General features: G+C 41.8%; 1 protein-coding gene across 4 annotated transcripts in view; it reads right to left on the reverse strand.

Annotated features, from left to right (window-relative positions):
• Positions 1–646: 646 nt before the first annotated feature.
• The window catches only part of KLF7 (KLF transcription factor 7), a 64,814-nt gene continuing 39,362 nt past the window's right edge, over positions 647–26,098 (reverse strand). For 2 of the 4 annotated variants that reach the window (XM_075093740.1, XM_075093743.1), the window contains 2 exons: positions 15,702–15,825; positions 647–8,786 (listed from right to left, as the gene is read on the reverse strand). In XM_075093740.1, the coding sequence (XP_074949841.1) occupies positions 8,735–8,786; positions 15,702–15,825 (176 nt within the window). In that variant the 3' untranslated portion in view covers positions 647–8,734. The remainder of the gene's footprint in view (positions 8,787–15,701; positions 15,826–26,098) is intronic. The other 2 variants (XR_012660675.1, XR_012660676.1) reach the window with 2 other exon arrangements.

Genomic DNA, 26,098 nt, shown 5'->3' on the forward strand with positions numbered 1-26,098 from the left:
TTTTTACTGCCTAAATACATTTTTAGTACTTGAGCATCCAGGTGGATTCAATTGTGCTTGCAATTTTGCAGACGTTAAACAGGGAGACTAAATGACTGAGGCGGGGGAAAGAGAACAATACTGCACTCCTGCAAGACAGCCTGATTCATGGACTAGAGCATAGCACTAGTGCTCAGGAGCCTCAAAGTCTAGTCCTATTTTGACCACTGACTGACAAATGTTTTAAAACTAGGCATGGAAAATGCAACGCAAGCGTTCTCTGTGCCTTTTACAAAAATAATACTGGCTGAAAATTCAACCAGTGTAAACTGTCAAATAACAGAAGTCACTGACTCCAACAGAAGCAGTATTACAAGCCAAATCCGGTCAGCTTTTAAGAATAAGAACTTCCTTCTTGAGCATCTTTTCCAAAAGCAACATGTGATACAGCATAAATATAAGCAACACTTGAACTGTTATAAAATACATTTTAAAAAAATTATTTAAGTCCAAAAATGTGATTCTGATAAGCTAAAGCATACTGAGAAGTTATATATTTTATGTCATTAACTGTTTACAGAACCATAGCCTTAACTGATACCCAAAAGCCATTTCACTGTTCACAGAAGTTTTCAGAAAGAAATAATATACAAGGCACACTAAACACTGTCGGGCCAAACACATTCTACTGTTTATTACACATATTACATTCTTAAATAAAAATGCGTCACATAACATTTTTGCATAGATATCTTACAATATACCAATTTAAAAAAGAATTATGAAACAGACCAGTAACAAAAATAAATTTTTTCTTCATTAATAATTTTGTAACATTAACATACCACCATCATATAATACAAATAATATTTTTAAATCTTAAGACTTTTTGTACAGCAAAAAAACTGACAAAGTAATATATTTATATATATATATATAAAAAGCTTAAAAAAAATAAAATGTCAAAAAAAGGCAGAACTGAGGGCTACAAGATTGGGTACTTCTGTGATATATTAGAAATACCAGAGTAGGCCTGAGAGAACGTGACCGAGGGCATCTCCAAAATGCACTTGTCAGACACATCTGGTAAAAGAAAAATTATAGTGCAAAATGAAAGTCCTTCAAGCAATGTTGTTTGTTTTTTTTTTTTAATAGGGAGCACTCATACTTTTTTTGTAGTTGCTAAAAAAACCTCCCCACCCCCACCCCCCAAAAAAAAAATCTAATTTGTAGTAGAGAGCAAGAATGGTTTCAAAGGACAGGAAAGAAAACAGGTCACTTTGCAAAACAAGAAAAATAACTCAGCCTGCATTATTATTTTTTCAACTAGATGAGCAGACATGCAAAACTAAGGCCTTGTTTCTAAGAGAAAAGCTGTCATGGTTTGTACACAGTGATTTCAAAGCCAGCTACTTACATTGGTGCAAGAACCTTCCTGTAGAGGTAACTGAACTGGGTGAAGCATTTCTTACATTTCAGATTAACTGCATAGAATGCCAACGGAAAATCAATCCAGGCAATCAAGTAACAGGTGCAGCCGCAAAGGGTTTAACTAGACTGATATTTTAACACAGGACAACTTCTCTGGTAGACACATGGCCTTGGTAACAAAGTAGTGTTTAAACCAGTGTTTTGATCTACTTCCAGAATCTGACAAGCCTGGGGTTTAAAATACAGAGCGACAGGTAAAATGTATGTTGCAAAATATAAAGAAATATCAGCCCTTCAGCCATCAGGCCTTCCAGGGACTGCATGTTAGCTTTTCGTTTCCCCGAGAGCCCAACAATAAAGGCTAAAATTGTCACCTTTCTGTCCATTCTAGTTCACTTTTAGTGTGTACATGCTAAGCCCTCCTTCCCCTCCCTTCCCACCTCCCCTCCCAACCCCCAGATTTGCAGCCTACTCATTCACAGTACACAGCAACATGTATTTCCCAGCATTGCTGAAAACTTTCCTACAGAAGCTGACATGATTCCTAAAATGCAGTGGCAACAGCAAGTGCCCTCCCTAAATCAAAGCAATAGGCACGGTTGGCTACTACAAACTGTAAGTCAGTAGCTCAGTTTCCTCTTCTGTGTAGGTAGATACGGTATACTGTTGTACACCCACACCCACACCGAGACAGGGTGGAGAACCTGTTTTCTGGCAGTATATAGAAGTTAAGACCAAAGCACTTAAAAAAAGTCATCAAAGCTTTCATTTTGAAAATTGCAAAGAGTTCCAACTTCAATTATTACACAAAAAAATGCCATTAACAAGCATTAAGGAAAATTATAAAACCCTGTTTGAAAAATGATGCCTGCATTTGAAAGTTTTCAGGTAGGGAAACCCGTTCTTGAGGTGATAAAAGCAGCCTACCCATCCCCCCGATCTCCACATTGTTATGTATATAATTTATATATACAACTATATCATCATATATATAACTTATATAGCACGAGTATGTCTTGAACTTCTGCCTGTAAGAGGGAAGGAAAGTCTCAGCTTTACAAGACAGATCTTAGTACCTGGTAGGCCAGATCCTACAGTTCTTACAATGCTAAATCTTGCCACGGAAGCCAATGTAGAGCTGTGGAGGAGAAAGACTGCACTAGTCATCCCATAACTATTAATAAAAAGAAACACAAATGTGACAAAAGGAAGAAGAATATCCAAGCTTGATCTGGAAATGATCATTCAAGAAGGCGTAGATTTAATGCTAATGAAAGACAGGCAAGTCTTGTCAATTAGTAGTTGTAGTATCTTGGGAGGAAATAATTTTCATTCTTCAAGACAGAGTTAAATAGTTATTGTCAAGCACTGTTTTTGTTCTTGGTACGTGGGGATCTGATATCAGCAAAAAGCACTTCAAAAGAGTGTTGGGTTAAAGGTGTCACCCAGGATATGAAAGCTTAAAAACAGTCTTACTAGATAGAATGACAGGATGTGCCAAGTTCTGAATGAAATCAAGAATAGAAGCCCTTAATCCACTGGGTGCTGGCCTAGTAACATTAAATTATTTACAAAATTTTCCTCTTTTTTATTTTTTAAATTTAAAGATTTTGACACACATTAAGGGAAGAGGCAGAGAAAAGGAAACACTTAAGCAAGTTGGATTTTCATCAGTTTTGTCAAAAGCACCAATTATGACCTCTTTTATACACAGATAAACAAAGTATGTTAAATAGAAGGAGCAACGTTTGTATTAGAGACAGCTAAAAAGCCCAAATTGTCTAGGGCCAGGTAAAAACAAGGGAGGAAGCCTTGTTTTGTAGATATCAGAAAGGTCACAGATAAGAGACACTCAATCACAGAAACCAGCATATTGATCAACTCCATTTTAGCCATACACCCTAGTGATTAGTTATCTTTTTACTCCTGAAGTTAAAACAGTTCCAAAAGCAAGGACCTAGGTGCTCCTCTCGAATTCAGGTTCTTTTTCCTCCATCTGTGTTTGGTCACTGCTTTCCATATATTAAGGTAAAATGTGCTAGCCTAAAAAAACAGTAAACCCAATTCCAAAAAGTCTGAGGAAAATAAGAATGAGTGAAAAAAAAAAAAAATTATGTTCACCTTTATAGAAATATATGTTGGCTTAGATTTCAGGTCCAGGAAACTACTTTTGAGACATCACATGGGTCTTCCAGGCTAGCAAAACTTGTTTCCCTAATATCTGGTTGGTCCCTGCAGCTCTGACACATCTCATGGTATGATATTGCTTCAAACTGGTTTGCTAAAGGTTTGGGTTTTTTTTAAGATTTCTTCCTCTCTAAGTCTCTCCCTCATGAAGAGGCCTTATAAGGTTTAAAAATGATGAAACTATCAGAGTGTGAGAGAAACTCTACAGACCTGTCCTGCAGTCTGTTCTGCCAGCACAAGACTGGGAAGTACACATTTCACCAGTGAGAGATCTGAAATTAATCATAGAAACACAGTAAAATTAATATTGGAAGGTACCTCTGTAGGTCACCTAATTCAACCCTCTGTTTAAAAAACAGTTTAGTTAGATCAGACTGCTCAGGGCCTTGTCCAAGACATCGAAACTCTAGGATTTCAGGCCATCCTTTCTCTTCTTTAATTGCCAATTTATCCAGGTAATATAATTTTCTAGATTAAGTACTGGCTATTGAAAAAGAACATCTCTAGGATAATGAAAAATACTCTGGACTCTGGAATCCCCTTTTCTGTTAGATCAATCTTTATATAATACATGTGATATTTTAGGTTGCTTTTTATTTCCTAAGGGGAAAAACAAACAGAACAAAGATGCAACTTGTTGTTTTGGTCTAAAAGTGAATAAAATATAGCATCGTGTATCTTCATATTTGATATAGTATGAGCAAAACAGTACATTTTTTAGTTTAAGGTAAAACAGCAATGATTACATTGGAAAATCAGAATTTTGCTTGCCAGGCCTCAAGCTGGCAGTATAGAAACCCTATTTCTATAAGTATACTTTTATATACAGATTCAGCAAATCTGATTAGAAAAAAGTCTTTATATTGGTGCTTCGTAAGTGATTTTTCATAAGCCAGTTTTCAAAATAGAATCTTGTCATGGAGTATAGCTTGTCTCAATTAGATAATGGAAAAATCCAGAATAAATAAATTATATCAACACTGTAACTTATTGGAGCAAGTCTAACACAGCCACCATGAAGATCAGGTTCTGGAACACATGGTGGATGAATAGAGGCTGAGAGACATGGTTCAACCTTAGGAAGGGTAAGGGTAGATCTTATTGCTGTCTACAAATACCTAACAAAGGGTGTAGAGGAGGAGTCAGACTCTTCTTGGAAGTACATAGTGGAAGAGGCAATGAAAACAAGTTGGAACATGGAAAATTCTTACTTGACACATGGGGTTTTAATTTTTTTTCTTTTTTTACCATAAAGGTGGTCAAATATTGGACCAGCTTGCACAGAGAGGTAATAGATTTTTCATCCTTGAGGATATTTAAAACTCAGCTGGATATGGCCCTGAGCAACCAGCTCTAGCTGGAGGTTGGCCAAGATGGCCCCTGGAGGCCCCTTCCAACCTGCATGATTCTATGATGACTGTTCTGCTCCAAAATATTGTTTAGCTATTCACCAAACCTCACATTTGCTTTAGTTGCTTCCTCTATGTACACTATTTTGTGAGGCTTTTGTCTCAATTTGTTCTCATCATATCATTCCATGGCCTTGGAAAACACAATCTGACTTTCTTGTAATGGCTTCTCTTTTGCAAATAGGCATAAACCTAGCATGAAGGAAATAAGGTTAAACTACTCCTTTCTATGTCTGGATAACTCGGTCCTCAACTGTCACCAAATCATCTATTTTGCTTCTAAGAAGTCTTAGAGAGAGGATTAGCTTTTCCTCATTAGTCTGTTTCTACTAATAGTTTACAAATAGAGGACATCTGTACAACTTTAGCAAGGAGACACAGGCCCAAAAAGGATCTAGCTATAACAGATTACACAAGCTTGAAGTGCACAGCTTAAAATATCTGCGAAGAAACAAACTTGTCATTATAAAAATGAATCCTGGAATGTGTCACTAATTATGCCCTTCCAAAATGGAGACTCTTCCTGCAAAATACCAGCTATGGTTTGAAATTTTAGTAATGCCTAAGACACTTGCATATGAGCACCCAAAAACTGAAGTCCAGAGATTGACTGAATACACCATGTATACAGGTGAAAAATATCTCCCTTTACAAACAGAAGAGATGGTCCTAAAGCCCAAAATTTGGCTTCAGAGTTCAAGACCTGCTACAGAGAGAGCCTGAGAAATCTGAAATCTGGTTAAGTCTCTTATCCCCCTTTTCTCTATGTTTTTAGGCTATTTGGATCCATGATTTAGATGTAGGCCTGCCTCTAGAACAAAATAGTCAGACATTTCAGCACATATTTTTCCATGGGGCCCTTGTTCTGCCATATTTAAATAAGATGTCAACAAGACCATAAATGACAACTGGAAGTAAATAAACAGTCTTGCTTGATTTTTTCCATTTTAAATAGAGCCTGTCATTTAATAATTAAGGTTTGTAGACTACTGATAGGATGTCTAAAGGCAAGTGCATTCAGAGGTCAAAGAAGGATATTTATGCAGGTTCACAGCCAATGAATATCATGGTGGTGGTTTTGAGAGCACACACTTTAGGACACTACAGTAATGAAATTCTAGGATTCTCTTATCCCTTTTTTAATCTAATGCACTGACTGGATGCTCTACAGTTTCACACAGCTGAGGTTTCAGTTCCCATTAGACATCTGGCAGGATGCTCTATATATTCCAACATAAATTGGATTCTAGGGCCCTCAGTCCCAGTGGAACAGCTGGGTGGAATGGCCATAAAAATTATGCAAATACAGAAGTAGAGAAATACGAGATTGTCAGCAAGCAGTGCTCCGCAATTTTTAAATGTATACGTATATATATAAGCTATATATATACACATATAGAGTACAGTTAGTTTTAAATCTTTGGAATAAACTCAATTTTCATTCTCTCTCTCTCTTTCTCTCTGTCTTTCTATTTTTTCTTTCACTCTCTCTCTTGCTCTCTCTCATGCTCTTACCATGAATGTTACACCATTGTCCCTAAAAGATGGTTAGATTTTGGTCCATATTTCATGCCATATGGGCCAGACATCGTATTTCCCCCCTGTCCCTAAAGTGTTCAGTTGACAGTCACAGTGTTTTGTGAAAACTGTGAGGAAAAACAGCATCTTTCGAGTAAATTCAATCTCTCACTGGAACCAAAGGTTGCAAAATGCTGAGAATTCAAGTGCCAAGGATCCCGGTGACGGCTCTTAAACATCTATTGAGTTTCTTGTTTGTTCTTTTTTCCCCTAAGAGTACAGTTTTACCTCCCAAAACATAAATTAAGGGAAATATTTAACAGTCAATGAATCAAAACAGTCAAAGAAGGGCAGTTGGCTAATACAGTATAAAAGAGCAGCAACCATTTGTGGACCACGCGCCATTTCGTTTCATTTCTAGACACATCTTGTAGGGATGGTCCCAGAATATACAAAATATACAACCTAACGACCACCTGCCTGCTTGCATAGGCCATTTTTATGGTCCTAAATGCAGTCTTTGGAGTCAGGGCCAGTGCCAAATAGTTTCAAATGCAAGTTATGGTAAGATACATTTTTTTGTGTTTTTCTTTTGTAATGAAGACTTTAATCCACTTTGAGTCAACGAAATCAAATTATCAATAGGACTGAAGGGTGAGCATGAGGCCTCCACTTCTCCTTGACGGTTCACACAGTAGGCCAAAATGGACCTCTAGGTTAGTAATACTTTAGACCAATCATTTGGAAAAGCCTCACTGCTGTATGTAAAATCCAACCCTTCCTTCACCGTTCACGCTGTTACATTTTTTTCATATAGGAGTGGGCTACAGCATCAACTTGATGAATGGAAAAGGAGGACTTTGATAAATTCTTTAAAAGGCTAATGCTGAATGAAGCCATTGTACTTGGAAGAGGTTCTCGACTTCCCACTCAGAGACTGGAGTAGGATTTTTGGCTTGGTTTTTTTTGTGTATGTGTGTAAGATGCTCAACAAACATTAGCTTTAAATTAAAACGTCTGCAGGTGCTCTTTACACAAACAAAAGTCTAATGTTTTAAATTGATTAATAGAAGAACAGCAAGAAAAAGCAACATAATTAATCACTAAGTCACTGTGAGTTGTGGCTAACATGCTCACATGATGTGGAAGGAATCCTGTAGTCATGCCTGTGTGGCCAGTCCCAGACTGATATCCAGGTGAAGACAAGGAGTTCTGAAGATCACTTGTTCGTGGAGAAAAGAGAAAAAAATGTTTAAGCTTCCAAATAAGCTTTCGAAGTTTTTTGTTCAACAAATAAACAAGAAGTCCTAGCTATGGCAATAAGGTGAGGCCTACAGAGATATTAGGTGCTGTTTCTCAGGGGTTTATCCCTTGGCCACTTAGCCATCATGGCAGCAGCTTCCAGAGTCCCTAGTGCATATGTTGTGCAATAGCCGAAACAAAAATTAAAATAAAAACAACCAACAAAAATATAGTCCTTCATGAAGTCTACATAAACTCAGGCCAAAAAGAGGATATTTGTGTTACAAGTGTCACTCCACAGTCTACTGCCATTAAGGCCACTGGTATTGACTTAAAAGGATCTCAATAACTCAGTTCTCGGAAGAAGAACCAAAACCAAGACAGGTCAAAGTGTCTGTGAGAAGTCTGATGCACTGAACATTAGGAATTCTCAGACAAAGAACAAATGAACCAAGAGGTTAATTTTGGCTACCAAACTGGGATTTGGTTTTCTAGGTCATTGTTTTCCCCCCATCTATTTAAAAAGGAAGTTAGTGCTACAAATATGCAACTTCAAGACGACATATTCTCCTATTGAGTTGCACTGAGAAGCAAGTTAAATAAGCCCCTTCTACTGCCGTCCACCTGCAGGGAAGCCTCCTCCATTTTCTTTGATTTCCACTGGGAAAACCAGGAAACAAATCCAAGAGGAATGAAGTACTGTAAGCCACTGTTCCTTCTCATTGACTTCACTTCTATACCATTTTGCTGCCTGCATCTTCTCCCATCCAGCTGGGGCAAGGCATAAAGAACTGATGTACGTATTGAAGTATAATTGGGTGCATGACAGTGTGAGCGTGTGGTCTCTGTACAGAGGATTACACGTGATCAAGTTCTCTTCTCCTGCAAGGCAGCGTGTTGTAACTGGAGTTCTGTTTTCATCTCACAACACTTAGCTCAGATGACATCCATACCAAGTTGACTGATATTTAGATGTGTCTCTTCATGTGAAGAGCGAGGTGATCAGACCTGGAAAAACACCTGCAAAATAAAGCAAGTGAAAAATGAAATAAACACAGGATTTGGGAAAACAGGGTTCCTGCTCCTGTACAGAAGGAAATATATATCCACGTTTAGAGACATTCCTTAGATTATCATGGATCACCACCAAACCCTGTCTGACTGACCTCTGTGACCACAGACAGCCCACTATCCTGGCTCCCCAGCAACTAAATAAACTACTTCTTTCTCTGTTACTCTCCCTCCCTCTTCTTTCACTGAGTCAAATGTCAAGGAAGAGTGCTCATCTATGTACCTGTAGCACAAAATCAAATATTTAGTATAAGTGTGTGCGTGCATATAAAAAATGAAATAAACCAAGTCAGTTTTGCTCAAGTACTTGGCAACACCAGTTTAAAAAGCCACCACCTCTCTAAAGTGCCCAGTACCTGCAACAAGCACCAAAGTATGATGCCAGTTTTGAAAGCTGAATTCTCATTTCTCACTCCAAACTGGAAGTAAAGCTGGTTCAGAGTTTGGAAGCTGACAATCCATCAGGCTACATATCTCTCCCTTTCTCTCTGTTGGGAATTGGGGTGATAATATGTGGATGTTGATGAATGCTATCTCCCTGAAGGATGTTGACAGAAGATAAGGTATTACGCCTATTTTGTGAAAACTGAGACAGAAGGCAAGGAAATTGTAAATCACGCAAGAAGTGTGGTAAAAACAGGGGAAAAAAAAAAAGGCCAGGACTTCAGCTTTCAACTTCTGTTCTCTACCCACCAAGCAATTTTTCTCCATCTCATAAGAAAACGTATGTTTTGACATTCTTAACATGTAGATGGATGCTGATGAGACGGACTTAAGAGTGGTGACCCCAGAGAACTAGTTGAATTTTAGGGCTGTTCTAAACATGCAGTTAATTGAGAATAAGGTAGGGCATGAATTTGAAATGAAGCATCTATTCTTAACTCCCTCTCTAAAGGCTTATGACTGCTGCTGCCTTTTGAAATTACTGCATCCACTTGGGAAGTGGGTTAAGATACTCAATAAAACACACTTAGTTCAGGAGAAGAGCAACCCCACAAACAGTTAATCAGGAATTACTATTCTAGAACAGCTGCCTTGTAGTAGACATGCTGCAGGGCACTCACAGCAGCAGGAAGAGCAGTCCAAATTCAGGCTCTTCACCAAGCTATTGTCAGAGTGATCAGGGGAATAAGTTCTCAGGAGGACAAGTGCTTTTTTCCCCTGTTATTCAATATATACTCCATTTTATCAAGACTGCCAGTATGCAAGAATATTTTTTCAACTTCATACCCATTGGAAATGGGATTGAAAGCACCAACCCATTTCACAACCACCATCACAGCGTTGTTAAAGACATGTATGGCACCAGAGAGCAAACTGCAGGACAAGCAGACAGTGGTTCTGGCTGCCTACCCCAAAGCCCTAAAATGGAGGCTGACTGTCAGAGCAGCAGGACTCAGACACTCTCAGAAATTAGACTTCTACTAGATGCTTCAAGTTGAGCACTAAAAAACAGAAGGTTTCCAAGTTCTCTGCAAATCTTGGCTTGCCTTCTTTCTACCCTAAGCCATAAGACACTGGCTTACTTATTTTCACTAATAGCAAAACACATCTATTATAAATATCACACAAAAACCACATATCTGTGGCTTTTGAGTAAACTGTTTTTGTAGGCTCCGAGGGCATCATGAAAAGCTACTCCCAGAACTAACTTGCCTGGAATGTCTTTTCACTGCCCCACAGAATTAGAGTATAAAGGAGCCACTAATATCGGTCTGAAGAATATCCAGATGGCTTATTGTGAGAATCTGGACAGCTCATACACGGGCACTGAATGTTTTTCCAAAAAAGCAGTAGTTGCGTATCTTGTATTTTTCAGAAAGAAGAATGTAAAAGAACAAATTAACTACTCAGTTAAAAAAGCCAAATCCAAAGATAAAAAAAAAAGACGACTCAATCTAAAGGCAAACACCTGGAGGATAAACACCCTAAGCAGAGAAAGGCTGAGAAAGAGAAGAACTATAAAAATGAAGAGACTTTAAATAGTTAGGGAATCTTTTCTGTCCCACTGGCAGTAGTGCCCTGCATGAGCCATCCGTCTGCATCTACATGCAGAGATGAGAGATCAAGAGGTCTATTTTTAAGACAAACTTCATAAGAAGGCAACTTTTGCCAGAAAAGCCACTTGTCTTCTATGGATGAGCATAGCTCTGCTCAAGTCAGCTGGTCTCTACTAATTTGTAGCAGCTTACTTGGGGGTTAATACCTTCAGAGTGGCAAAAATTAACAAGAAAGGCTTCAAATAGGATGGAGGCTGCATTCCTCCAAGCTCCTATGAAGCACAGCGAGACAGACATGAATCTGACAATGGACACCTGGTTTTCAACACAGCAGGCTCAGCACAGCTAGAATTTTCTAGCCCTACAGTGCCAAAATACACCCTTGGACCAACATCCCTCTTGTCAGTCTAAACTGAGAAAGCAGCATGCACTGGCTACAAGGGCTGCCAAAACAAAACAACAGCTTGAGTGGCTGCCAAAAAGACATGCACCAGCTGGCACTTCAGTCTAGGACTAGTCATAAGACCACAACCCAAGCATGGCTTTTCCTTTCCAATTGTCTCTATTATAGATGCAACCCAGGAAATTGTATGCTGAGTCACAATACAGAAAGATCTGTTAAAAATATGGATTCAATATATCGTTTCACATCAGTAACCACAGTATTAGCATCTAGTATATTTTTCAGCCCTAGAATATTTTTATAGCTAATAAAATGGTGCCATATTTGCCAATTTATAGATAATAAAATGGTACAATACTAATTCTTCACATTCTCCTGCCGACTAATTTAGCTAGTTCTATCTCTTGGTAAGGCTGGTGGATGCAGACATTTATTTTCAACAGTAAAACAGTTCCTACAAAATTTTGCCACTAAATGACACTGTCAAAAAAAGCTATTGATCAGCGGACATGTTTTTTTTTTCCTTCTGGAATTAGAGGCAGCAGTGGAAGAGGCTCCACAGGATAAGCTGTCAAGGGAAACTCCTTTCTTCACAAATTAAGAAACAGCAGCTTGGTGGTCTCTAGTCCTGCTTGTGAGACAAGACTTTGCTCCACACCTCTGGCTCTACACCTCTTCCAATTCCAGACAAGCTCGGCACATTGTCTGTGGGCCCATCACAATCTTCACCATCATCCCTCCCCAAGTCCAGCTCTTCCTAGAAGGGATAGTTTATGCTAGAATAGGATACCCTAATTCTGAAAGTCATACAGTGATGCATGATACATAAATTCCCTGCTCCCAGACACGATTCCTTCCTTTTTCTTTTTGCTCTATCTCCTTAGCAACACAGTACTGCTCAGCACTGAAGCCTCTGCAGGAGAAAGAGGGAAGGCAACTACGATGAGAAGAGAATATATTGTTCAGCCATCTTTCTTACCAGCTGTGGATTCTCCACTGTGGGATATGTTCATTCCAGCTAAGTGTGCTCTTGGCTTACTGTCAAAAAGGAAACCACTTGCATGCACACACACGAACACATACATAGAGAAATATATACCCCAACAGTCTGGCACTAAGCTGCTATCTCCTAAACACATATTTATGCCGAAGAAGTGAGAGCCACTACCCTGTCATCCTCTTCCCCTTGGAGTGCTGAAGGCTTGCACTGTGTGAGGAACATAACCCTAGCCTGTGTTTCTGAAGAGCATAACTCCTGGGGAATGCTAATAGCCAGCATATCCCTGGTGTCTAGAAGGCACTAGGGACTTGTACATTGCTTTCCACTCAACTTTAGCTGATTCTCCTTTCTCCCCTGCTGCCACCAAACCACACACCATTTGCAGTACATATGGTGCTACTCAAACCAGTGGTAGTTTGCCAGCTATAACTAACAACGTGATCTGTGGGCTGCATGGTGTTGTGATAGGGCTGGGACAGCACCAGAAGAGAATCAACATCTTCTTACCTCTTTTGTTTTAAAATTGACCTGTACACAGAGGACATTAATACCCCTTTGATATCAGCCAGAAGGTCAGAGACACAAATGCATCTGAAAACAGCCTGGGAAGTGAGTTGCAGCCAGACTCTGGGCACAGTATTCCCCTTCTTTGCTATCTGAATCACCACGTTCATGCTGTGATTGCCAGGGTATGGCCTTCACCTCTGAACAATAACAGGCATATTTTTTGCGCAAGTCAGTGTTGTTAAAAGCAGCCACAAAAGACTCCTTAAAGTTTAGCGAGCCAGGATGTCTGAGGGAGTGACTACAACTCCTGTCAATAATGGTGGGTGCAATAGAAGGTAGCAGTTCAAGTATGTACAAACTGTTCTCCAGCTGGGAACCCTGGCTCAGGAAGGAACGTCTTTAACATTAAAAGCCTGTTTAAATAGCTAAGGACAGATTTAGGCACATGTTTCAGGGCTTGCTTGAGGTGACGTCTGCATTAGGTGGTAGTACAGAGATCTCTGAATGAGAAAAGAAGGAAAAACAATGGTATGGTAGAGTGGGTCAAAAGAAGAACAGGCACTGTTGCTTTATGAGCTTGCAACAACTGACTAGGACAGTAATGACAAATCCGTCTCCTACCACCACACAGACATGGTGTGTGCATGGAGTTTAACAGTGCATAATCCCCAGAACTCTTAGCTTATTAATAAATATTTTTCCTTCATCTACAGATTCAGCTGAAGAGCAGAAAATGCATTAGATGATTGCAGGAATGCATGCCTTTACTGCAGTGACTGAGTTGCCACCAAAGAAAAAACCTAGGTAGGAAGGGATAATATGTAGAGGAGAAGAATGAATACTTGACAAAGGGCTGAAAGAGACTGAGGAGTTGAAAATACTGGCTGTATTTCTTTAGATCTCTGTTAAAAATATTGTCTGCCCTGACACAGAATCCCTGGGGCTTTTTGTGTATGTGCGTGCGTGCGCATGTGTGTTTGTGGAGCTAGGCTGGCTAGTTTGTTCTTCAGAGGAAAGAAAAGAGGAAGACAATGCCTTACATTTCAAATGGGAATGTAACTGTTCTCCTTCACAGAGGTGCTTATACAAAAGCAGAACTCCAGAGGTCTCTACTTGGTTTATCCTGTCCCTCATTCTGAGCAAACAAAAGATAATGCAGGGATAAAACAAAAGACAATCCAAGAGGAAGCCCTCCATGGCGGAAGGGGCACGGGAAGAGGGGAGACAAGGGGGGAAGAGCACTCAAGGAGATGAAGCTCTTGGAAAGGCAGGATGTGAAAATGATCAAATTTCCTTCCCATAAAAGGATGGGGTCCCTTGTTTATGTCCCACACATCCTCTCTCCACACATGTTCTCTGCTGGTCTGATGTACCCAGAGGCTTCCTAGAGTCTTTATTGTATTACAAAATGTTTCCTTATCAGAACAGAGAACCTTAGTGCTGCATTAAAAAGATGGGTAATTTTCTTAAGCCTCTTTTAAAAAAATATATAAATAGGATTAGCTGGATAACATGTTCAGATGCAAGCACATTATTTGATTACTCAATAGTGGATCCAGTTTTCACCCAGGGCACTGCCAATCTCCAGCTGGGGAGGTACGAGGGGGAGCAGTGCTCATTGTTCGATCCTGGCAGTGCTGTCAAGAGTCATTACATGGGTAATTGCTTTTGCTCCACCCTAATTTCTTATCAATTGGGATTGGGAATGGGGAGGAGAGTTTTCTTTGTTGTTGGGGTTTTTTTTTCTAAATTCAGAGAACCCAGCTTTCAAAAATGCTCAGCACCAAGCAAGGACGACCAGTTTTTTTCAGATGAACTCATCATTGATTCAAGCAACTAAAGCAGTGAGGACTGCAAAAAGGAATTGGCAGTGAGCGGCAGCGACCATGGCTCTCACTGGGAGCTGCTGGCTGTTCAGCTCACCAGGCATGACTGGCCCCTCATTTCTGAGTGCCCAGAGAATGACTGTTGCATGACAGGCTCTTCAGGAGCCCTGGCTCTGGGCATCTGTCAAGCTTTTAAATCTGGGCCCACACAAAATGAAGGTGCGGAGTATTACCCACATCAAACAGATATCAAGGGTGGGATTTAAAACTGTAGGAAAAGATGCACTAATTAGCAGGAATGTGCAGAGATCACGGATCCTACACAAAACAACACCGTGAACTTGAATTGTCAGATGTGCTTAAATCGCTCCTGTGCTTTTAAAAATGAGGCCCTTTGCTCTCTTGTGTTGACTTTCCCGTTTCATCTTGGGAAGCATGGAGCCCTGGACTCAGTGGTAAGAGAAGACAACAACTGTACAGAAATTAAGGGCTTTTCTCCTAGATATTTCCTATATATTTGTGGCACAACAGCCACACACACGCTCCATCCCCCAAATCATATACCTGTGTATTTGTGGGGCCCATCAGATTCTGCTGACCGCTCTGCTGAAATGCAGGCAACCAGTGGTGGTGCTTTGGGTAGCCTTTGAAGCAGAGCAGGTAGAGGGAGCTCTGCCTCTGTGAGGGCAACCAGGAGATGGAAAACTGTGGAGAAGCTTTGTTGGGAGGTCCAACACTGAAGTGGTCTAGGGCCTTCTGGACTTCTCGGCTTTGAGAATATTAAGAACAGCTGCCCTACAGACTGAATCCTGTGCCCACAACAGACACTGGTAGGTTTCAGTCAGACCTATGCCTGGTCCCACATCTTCCTCTATGCTGTGGGATGGAAATGGTTTAGGCTGCTTTGGAACTATTCCTCCTCTGCCAGCCTGCCTGGCCACTGAGGCAGAGAGGACAGGGGAAGAGTGGAGGGGTCCCTTCCTGGCTCAGGGATCAAGGCAGTGGGACAGGAGGCCAGAACAGACCCCTCTGCTGGGAGCCAGGTCTCTTGTCTCAGGGAGCTGGCAGCTCCATGCCACTCACAAAGTCCACATGTTGCTTGAACACCGTGTTAGGAGGCTGCATTACCTGTCACAATGGTTGCATTTAAAGGGCTTTGCACCCGTGTGCTTTCTGTAATGCCTCGTGAGCTCGTCGCTCCGTGCAAAACGCCACTCGCACCCTTCCCAGGAGCACTTGTAAGGCTTCTCACCTGCAGAGGGGAGGAGAGAACAGTCAGCATGGCAGCAGGATTACTGAGCACTCAACTTGCCAGCCCTGTGTCCTCCCACCTCACCTCTGTCCCTCTCAGGCAGGTTAGCCCATCACACAATTCATGGCCAGTGTGGGATGTAAACAACTTAGGTCTTATGATGCATTGTACTGAGGATGGATCCAGTCCAAATTTTATCACTGCTAAAATTCTTGCACAACCTTATTTCTAACAAAACCACCCAACTACTCTTCAAAGAAGCCCTCAGAATGTCCCCAAATGCCTGTCCTGCTGTGTTGCTGGAGCCTGACTTTCAATCAGCTTTTCACTTCACACTGCCCTTGCCAGATGAATTACTGTGGTACTTGTGAGTGGCTGTACAAACACCTGAACACACTGCAGGTGTGCACCACTCCAGAGCGATCACCACCATTGCATCGCATGCTTTACCACAGCCGTCATTTACCCGTTACACGGCCAGACCCACATCTGTTCCCCTCAAACTTTCATGCCCGCTACCCCTAAGACTGCACCTTCTTTAGTTGCTTCTGACAATAAAAATAGTTCCTTGGCTCAAGAAATTATGCATCAGAACAGTGAGTGCAAGAGGAGGTACATTTTCTTCTTTAAATCAGCTGGTCCTTCAGTTTTTTTGCACTACACCTTTATCACCTGTTATTCTGCCTGGTATTAACCATACCACTGAAGGCAGTGAAATGGTACAGTAATAAGACAGGAGAGATTCTGGTCTGCTGTGTTCACGTTTACCTATTTTCTAACACAAACCAGTCTCTGTGGATCAAACTCTGCCATGGCGTAACATTCGTGGAGTCATTAACATCTTCTGATGGAGAATTCCAAGGTCTCATGCCTCCCCTTTCTTACACAGTACACGTGTATTTGAGTGCATGCAAATGTATCACCTCCCCCCAGAACAAATGCTCCAGTGCATCTGCTCTTATATAAACTCCATGTCACTATTCCCCACGCAGTCAGCACCGGATGGATGCATTAGAAGAGGAGGGAGCCAAGATAAAACACAGACAAGAAATCACTTTCACTACCAAGCTTCTAAGCTGGGAATTATAAACGGAGAAGGGATTATTACTTATTTATTTGTTCTTAAAATTGCTAAGAAAGTGATCTTAAAAATCCCACCACTGACCAACTGAAGTTGCAGTCTGTATGACCTCTCTATGCCAGTCACGTGAAACAATCAGTTGACCACAGCAGACAAATTTGTCAGTGCAGAGACGCAGATTTCTATATTTAGCATGTCTATTCAGCAAGGAGTGAGATCTCATTATGAGGGACCTATGTATTTCAAGGTGACAAATTGGAGAGGCCAAAAGAGCAAGAAATTTGAAGAGGGGAAGAGAATTGCATCAGAACACATGGGGAAAAAAAAGCTGTTCTCTGGTAAGTTTCTGCAGACTTCTTGTTGCACAGGCAGCTCTGTTGCACAGTGGTCATCCACCCCAGAGAGAACAGCAGAGTGAGCTGAGATACTGGCTGGAGCTAAGCTGTTTTACTGGCCTCTGAGAAGTTTCTTTGGCTCAGTAGCTCAATTAAAGGATTCATTGGGGTGAAGCAATGAAGAGGGGGCAGCAGCCAGCAAGACTTCACCAAAATATCCATTTGTCCCTCAGTCCCTGGATACAGAAAGGCCGGCCTGGATGTCTCTGTTGTGTGCCACAGTCCACCATGGGAAAATGCCCAACAGGACAATGGACTGAGCCAACAATAACACCACCCCACTTAGATTGTGCCTGCCTGGTCATCTCTGGAGACTTGCCTTTTGTTCTTTTTTTCTTTTAATAGGATTTCTTCAGGAAAAAAAAAAAGCAAGAAACTTTTTGTTAGTGAGCCAAGTGCTGCTGTCTTGTTTCTGGGCTGGTTACTTAACTATAATTCAAGCACTAAATTCAATTCAGTTGCAGTGCTCTCCCCCTGCCCAAGCCTTTGACATCCTGCCTGGCACACTGCAGCTGCTCTCCCCTTCTCAGAAAAAAGGGATTTCCCCAGCCCTGGTCATGTCTATGATGGTGCACCAGTTTTGTCTGAACAGTTCATGCATTATTTTTAAAAGCTGTCAGTAAACAAGCCTCGATGATAATTCAGCGTCCTCAGTTCTCTGACGCTCTCTAGTGCCTACCTTAGAGTGGAGACAGCAAGGCAGACAAACCGCGTTGCAGCATATGTTTGCTACGCACGCTGCAAAGCAAACACAGAAGACAACTGCTCAGCCAAATCTGGCAGGTACAGCCAGTCTGAAGATACAATTGCCTACGGAGCAGAAGGGTGAAGGAAAAACATCCTGGGCCTTCTGTGAAACAAGGGCTATTAGGACAGAAGCCGAGTTTGGCTTGTTAACATTTGTCAAGAACTTTGAAAATGCACAGTGCTATACATAGGTTACGAGAGACAGAAATGCCAAGTATGATTACTGGTAAACCCATGGGATGCCACATATCTCTGTTACTTGCTGCAGGGACTCCTCTCGCAAGTGTTCCTGGTCTGGCCTTGCACAGCCCTGAGCTAAGTTTTGTTTTCAGATGTTATTCCTCTGTAACCCAAGCCCCGTTCCACAAAATGTCAGACAGTACCTCTTTGTGCTCCAGACAGCAGGCTGGCATAAGTGTTCCACGTAGAACAAGATAAATGCAAAGGAGCATGGTGACCTTTAAAGCCATGTCGGATGGCTCCTTGACCCAGAGACCTCAAAGAGGTTAGATTTCCTGCCCTCCTGCAGCTACTCAAAAATATGAGAGGCCAGGAGGAGAGAGCACTCCATAGCCCTGCACTAAGAACAAACTGCTTCTTTAATGGCTGCTTTCACCTTACCCAAAGATGATATGAAAGTGTATCTTGCCAAGGTGTACGTATGTAGGAAGCACGGGAATGGAGAAGGGGGGAGGGTCCTCCTACCTCACTACTGGCAATGGCAGAGAGAAGAAATGGGAAGGATCCTTTCCACGTGCTAGGGTGCTCTTCTATTGTTGCAGAGCATTAGTGAAAATAAAAGGATAGATGGTGAAATCCTCCTCTGCTGAGGGCAATGGCAAAACTCCCACTCACTTCTACAGGGCCAGGATCTCCTCCTTTTTAACAAATTAATTATGAGCTTCAAAATCCAATTAAAAATAGGAACATCACGGAGCTGTGCCACACTGACTTTTTCAGGCTCTAATTCCTCAAAATTAATAACCGCGCTTAAAACTCCTGCCTATGAGCCTCTCCCAGGAAGGAGGCTCTACTCCTTAAGTCACCTTTACACAACACAAAGATCGGTGCAGTGCTTAAACAAATCCATAAATCCACATTTATACAAATGCACTCAATGGAGCAGCCAATGCACATCCAAAAAGAAGCCAATACCCAGATATGCAGCTGTTTCAGTTCAGAACGCGCTCCACACCGTGAGGCTGGTTCAGCTTTCATACATCCACAAGCACACCTGGGAAGGGCAGGCAGCCAGAAATGCAGACACACATTCAAGCAGCAAATTACACAATTTTCTGAGATGAGCACGAGTTGTTAAAACAATATACCATTTGCTTATAGAAAATCTTTTAGAACTGACCCAGAATAGTGGCTTTCAGCTTTTTCTAATTTTTTCCCTGGGAGGTGGAGACTGCTACCTAGTGATTTCAAGCTTACTGACCACACTCCAGTTTCCTTGGACAGCATGTATATCAGAGAGCAGTGCAGCACAGTAAAGGCGAGCTGTTGAGTGAAACAGTGGGTTCGCAGGACCCAGCAACCACACTACGTGCATTTGAAGGTTGTTATTTCTGGCTAGCCACAGCCTGGTCCTGTGGCCTGAACCCGTCTGTAGGTGAAGCATGCCAGCTGTGCACTTGCAGAGCACCTCCCAGGACAGGCCATCCAAAACCATGTCTGTGCTCTGGCCAGGCTGAACCAAAGCACAGTGAATGGGGGCAACCAGAAGACTCACTTCAAAAGCGGACACTTGATCACCAGAAAACACTCACTTAGACACATCCTTAGCTGCCTGCTGAAGATCCCTGAGAAGCATCCTGCTCATGCCTGCAAGCGCAGAGATTGCTGTGCTGAAACCTACTGATCGAGAAGGACCTTATCATCAGAAAAGCTAGTGGTACAGAAACACTATTAGCCCTTCAGGTATGCTTTAGGGTTTCAGTCCATCGTGACTGCATGCTTCTGTGAAGCAGCCTCTCTTCATTGTAACTCTACCCTGTGGTCATAGCCAATTTTAATCTTTTTATCTTCCTGGACCATATTTTCATGCCCTGAGACTGGGATGCTCCTCGTTCCACTTCTGTTTATGGTACCTCGTACTTCTAAAAGTACCTCCAAAGCACACTTCAATACAGCCTGGTCCTCCATCTTCCCTATTTCATCCAGTCTGGTCCAATTTGGCAACTGGAGGACGACCTTTGCAAATTTATGGGAAACGTGCAATAGTGAAGCTAGAATTTATGAGTCATAACAAAAATCCATCAGACGTGGCAGCCCTGAAATCGGGTCACTATTCCTTTGGTGTCTAAGACAAATGCAAGACTCTAAATATTAGGCATCTAGTTATAAAAATAAACAAATGATTGGTGTAGCTTTCTCTTGAAAGCCAAAAATTTATCATATGAAAATATGAAAGAGCCAAGCACAGAATTCTAGCAACACTACTGTTGTAAACACACACTGGGTTCCCAGCAAAACTTGATAGAGCTGGGCTGGTTCTGCGATTGAGAGACACTGCACTGGTCCTTGAGACTTCTCCCTCTATTTTCCAGCCTTGGGCAGTCTTGGTGAGTTTCATCTCATGCAACTTCAGATATTGAAAGCCATCATCTGAAATAGCCACTTAAGCCTCTTTTTCAAGTTAATGGAGATGCAAAGGCACATCAGACCCCAGTCAGACTGGAATTGGAGGTGAATTTCTCTCCTTTGATGGTACAGGGGGCTAGGCAAGCAGCTCAGCTGCAGGCAGCTGTATCTTTGCTCTCCAGGCACAAAACAGAGAACATCAAGTTTTCCTTCCAACACATACTTGGATTGTAAACCCTATACAAGCCTTCACAATAAATATTTCCTCACAAAACACAGCAATGGGGACGGTGGCTCTTCTCAAAATCCAGAGGCCCCACGTCCTTTCCACCTACATCCCACATGCACCCTCTAGGTCCCCGGGGATATTTCTTTTGTACAAGGAGTAAGGCAGCATTTGCTACAGCCATCACACAGTGGCTGTTTCAACAGAGGGTGATTAGTAGAAACATTAGGTTTCAGGACACAGAGGTACAGCAGAACTGAGATCACCTGAGGACACTGTCATGATCACAAAACTACAGCACACAATGGACACTGGGCATATTATACACCTTATATTTGCATTACTTATTGTCAACCACAAGGGTTAAAAAGTCATGAGTCTAGTCTCCCATAGAAATAATGAGATTTTAAAAAAGAAAATAGTAATATTTAGAGATCATTTGCCTTCTGCTTTGTAGATAACCTAGGGCCATGATTTTAAACTTCTCTTTGGAGCCCTGCAGGCTAGAAACATTTTTTTACAATATACAGAGAGAAGAGTTCGCTCTCTATTCCCTGGATTTCAAGAGTGGAGACTTTAAGAAGAAAACCCTCCAGATTTAGGGATGTGCATGAAAAAATCACAGAGTTTGCAATGCTGTTGGTTGAAATCCTGGCTCCATCAAAGTAATTGGAAAAATGCCCATTCAGGCTTGAGTTTCACCCTGTACCTTTACAGAATTAAAAGTCAACAAAGATACTATGATCACCTATCCATATCTATTTCCTTATGCCTCCCCTGCACCCCACCTTAAATACCATACCACAAACATATGTTGATTACAGTGCACTTAGTAAAACAATCAAGTAGTTTAAGTCCCCAGTTCTGCAATGAACTTCAGAGGAGAATTACAGTCAAAATCCTTGCTGGTATCTCTCCATGCTAAAACATGGTACAGTCATGGGAGTCCTTTTGCCAGTAGAACCAATTTAGCCAAAAATGCTTAAAGAAACTGAGGGAGAAAAATCCAAATCCTGTCTGTATGCACATTTTGAAGTACATTCAAATAAGGCATTTGTTGTACTATGTTTTAAGAGCTCCTTAGTATTGTGCTGCGTAACTACACAAAACTAGCATGCAAAAGCCTTGTTAAGAAAACAACAGAAACATCTCCTTAAAAATCACCATGTGTTCTAATCCACCGTGAATTATTTACATACTGTTTCAGGATTTAAAAAAAAAAAAAAAGTTTTATGAAAGAAACACAAAACATTTCCTTCCTTTTTAAAATCTGTGATTCAAAACTATTCAAAATGAAACTAGTTCTAAAAGCCTCAATGTCTAAAAATATGTATTGAAAGACAGCTTTAGCTACGCTGCTCCAAATGTGGTGTTCCTGGAGAACCAGACAAACTGCAAATTACAACTGAAAAAGGAATTAAATGCAAGATTTCTTGCCTGGATTTCTCCTGTAAGGAAGCTCTGGGGGCCTGAGCCTTGCAAAGAAATGTGTGAAGAATCAAGTAGTGTCACTGGCTTTTTAAGAGAGTATTTTAATAATTTTCCTTGCCACCCTATCTGAGAAATCCTTTTGGGACATGCTATTCCCAGGATGGTGACTGGGACCACGCTGTTGCAGCAAGAAGCGGTGTCACTGCGGGACCACCCAAGCCATCCTTCAGAGGCCGGTGCCCATGGGGAAGCCATTGGTGCAGACACAAGTAGCTCAGGAATGCCAGAAGCTGGTGTGGTTTTCGGTGAGAAGCAGACCCCTAAATCACCTTACAGAGAAACACCGGCAGCCATTCGTATTTGCTTTACAGTTTATTACAAAAGTCTGCCACAGCACAATGAGATGCCTAACGTGGAACATCACCTTAACAATATTTTATATTTATGTAGCACTCTTGATCTCCAAGGGTCCCAGAGAGCTTTGCAAGCTACATACATGGCATACGAATGAAGCCAAGCCATAATTCTTCTAATTAGCTGAACATCAGCGCACAGCATGTGGCACAACAGAAAATGTTACTGGTCACTCCTCTCTTCCTATGGAAAGAGCTATGTGATATTTAATAGAGAAGCATGTTGCAGAAGGACATTGTTTTAAGGTCTCCTGAAAAAACGAAATCTAACCAGACAAGTCTCCTTAACACCCATGCCTGTCCTCCCTCATTACATATGAACACTTTGTCAAATACTAGACACAGGAGTAGCCCAAGACCAGCTACTTGTTAAATATCCCCACTTTCACACTAGATTCAGCAACTTACCATCACATAGCTCAGGCAGCTGTTCTGCTGGTGAGGTTACAGAAAAGCTAGTGAGCAGCTGCAGTTCAGCACACAACATCACCCTCTTTTTAAGATTAATAAGTTCATTTCTTTAGCAAAAAGGAAGAGCAGGCCATTTAATACACACATCCTCTGGAGATCAATGCTAACATCTAAGCGAATGTGCATGCAACCCATCAAGCAGTAAACTAATTACAAAAATCAATTTCAGATACTTTTCTGAGCCTTTCATTCCTCAATATACTCCTACTTGATTTTTGTTGGAGAATAGAAAGCCTAATTATTATTTTTATTATTACAAAGGAATGCAAGGGGGGGGCAGTGGTCAGTGCTCACCAACGCTTTCTACCCAAAAAGAGAAAAAAGAAGAAAAAAAAAGGCATTTTATTCACAGTTTTGCCACCTGCTGGAAAGTTGGAAAAGCCTTTGAAAGGGTGACAAAGCACAAGAGAAAAGCTGGCAGGAGACAGTATGGGGCAGAAAAGGAATGTGACAGGATTGTGAAATACACAATGTGAGAAGGTTGTACCTATTTTTAGATGGGCAGGGATGATCAAGTGTAAAAGCAGTTCCCCTCCACAAACAATGTACAGGTCCTTTCATCCAAAAAGTTCAGCAGTGCCCTTATAGAGAGATGGCTTTGATCACGTCTATATTACAAATGAGGGAAAAGAGGTTAAGAACCAGACTCAATGTCCAGTCAGTCTTTCTACAAACTTCCAAGCTCCAGATTAGTCCCTAAGGGCATTGCCAAAGCTCTTCCATCAAGCCAGAAGCGGTCTTCGGCATGTAGCCATTCAGGACATGAAAAAATTAATTTTTGCAGCATTATGTCTTAAACACACACAAGCACCTAACACACATCCACAATGCCCACTTGCCTAGCTGAAAAGCAGAAAAAAGCAAAGCATGTAGCAATATTCAAAGAAATGTACTTTCTTCATGTTCTACTCTACTTAAGAGACGCATTTAATGAATGCTCATTGCCATACACGTCAAACACTGAGGGTGGGGAGGAACACCGTGCTTTATCTCCTCAGGTCTATGCAACACTCTCGTCAAGAGTGATAAAGCCTTTGAAACACTGCTCCCCTTTCAAACCCCTTCTCCATAGCTCCTCTCTGAAGGATGCTCCTGGCTGGCGCGGAGCAGGGCCGGGGGACAGACACCGGCGCCAGCCCAGGCGCACAACCCGTGCTTCTGCCCCATTAATTGCCACCACATCCTCCCGCAACCCCGGGCCCTGGGGACAGCAGCAGAGCGGCAGGCCCAGGCGGGCACCCGGCAGCAACACCAGCAGCAAAACTACCCAATTAAGCCTCCAGAATAAGGGGGGTGGGGGGATTTAAAAAAAAAAAATTAGAAAAGAAAAACATAAGGATGGAGTTGCTTGGCAACAGGAGGGCAGAAGCAGCTGTGCAGCAGGTCAGGCTGGTACCCAGGCGGGCTGGCCCATTAGCACCCTGCATCTCATGCATTTTGTGTTGGGGTCTCCTAGTAACAGCCTGTGCACGCCCGGCTGTTGCGCGCTTCCCCTCCTCTCCTCCTGTTTCTCCCCATCATGCGAGGCATCGCTGTTTGCCCTAATTACACATTCTCCACTGCTTCAAGCTGCCATTACTTTGGTCCCCAGAGGAGCTGCAAGAACTTTAAAAAAAATCTCCTCTAATAAGGGCTTTTAGTTTCAGATTCAGTGGAGCTCTGTGAGCTCAAAGGTGCAAGGCAAGCTAGCAGCAGCAGAAGGAACAGATGAAAAAGAGTAAAATTCAGCAGTTCACTGGGTCAGATTTTTCCAGGACCCTGAAGTATATTTTTTTCCCTTTGTTTTTTGTAAGTTATCCTAGAGACTGAACAATGAAGACAGCCCTTTACAAGACATGGTGTATAGTCACATAATCTAGAGCAGCGTATCAAAGAAGTGCTCTTTGGACACCCATGTTTTAGGACAACAGTTTCTCAGAAATTCCAGGCAAAATCAGAAGGCAAATATTCTGGACAAAGTATAAGAAACCTGTACCAGTGGCTAGAACCAATGAAAAAAAATTATGAGAAACAGACACCCCCTTTTCCTAATGCTAACATTTTAAATGGTTTTGCCTCATATTTTTGCTAATTAATGTGCTTTTTTTGCTTATTCAAACTATTACAGTGCTGATGTTTTTCACCATTTAACTGTCACTCAATTTTCTCTGTTTTTCCACTGAAAAATTGGAGAAAGATGACCAAAAAAATGATGCCTACTGGCAGAGACAGCACAGGAATAAAACACAAGGGGAAAACAAAATACATTCCTTTCTGCTTCCCAGTTTTGTCAACAACAAAAAGAAAAACAGAACAAGACTCAGGATACTTTCATTCATTCAGAGATCGGATTTGATTTGGGAGTGGAGGCGGAATGGAAACTGCGCGCTTGGGCTTAAAAAATGTACTGGCAAGTTCTCACAGTGAAGGCTGCCCTGGTGTCAGGGCAGGGCTACCTACACGGTGGCAGGCACGTGATGTTTCTGAGCAACATCCCACCCCCCTAGTGCTTTTTCCCTCTCCTGGGGCTGGAGGTGGCAGGCTGTCCTGGGCAGTGTGGGAGCTCCTCTCTGCTTCACGCTGAGCAGGGCTTGGTAAGAAGTTCTTGGCAACACTGCGGGGCAAACCTTGGTGAACCAAGCAGCCTGGTCTCACGAGCACAAGGCAGCAAGTAAAGATAATTCATTTTACCCATTAGGAAGTTTCCTTATCTGGATTTTGGAAAAGGCACAGATGATTACCTGTCCTTAGCTCTAAGGGAGGTACAAGCACCCAGCTGGAAATCACCCAGGCCATGCATGCTGCCAGATGAGTGTAACTATAAAATTCCATTGCTGGGTGATGCTGCATCTTCAGGGAAAAAAATTTTAGAAATAAAGTGGTTTTCTGTATGAAACACATTTCCTAACACACATTCAAAGCCAAACAAAGTCCAGGAAAAGAA

This window comes from Phalacrocorax aristotelis, chromosome 5 (assembly GCF_949628215.1).
Source record: "Phalacrocorax aristotelis chromosome 5, bGulAri2.1, whole genome shotgun sequence".
NCBI lineage: Eukaryota > Metazoa > Chordata > Aves > Suliformes > Phalacrocoracidae > Phalacrocorax > Phalacrocorax aristotelis.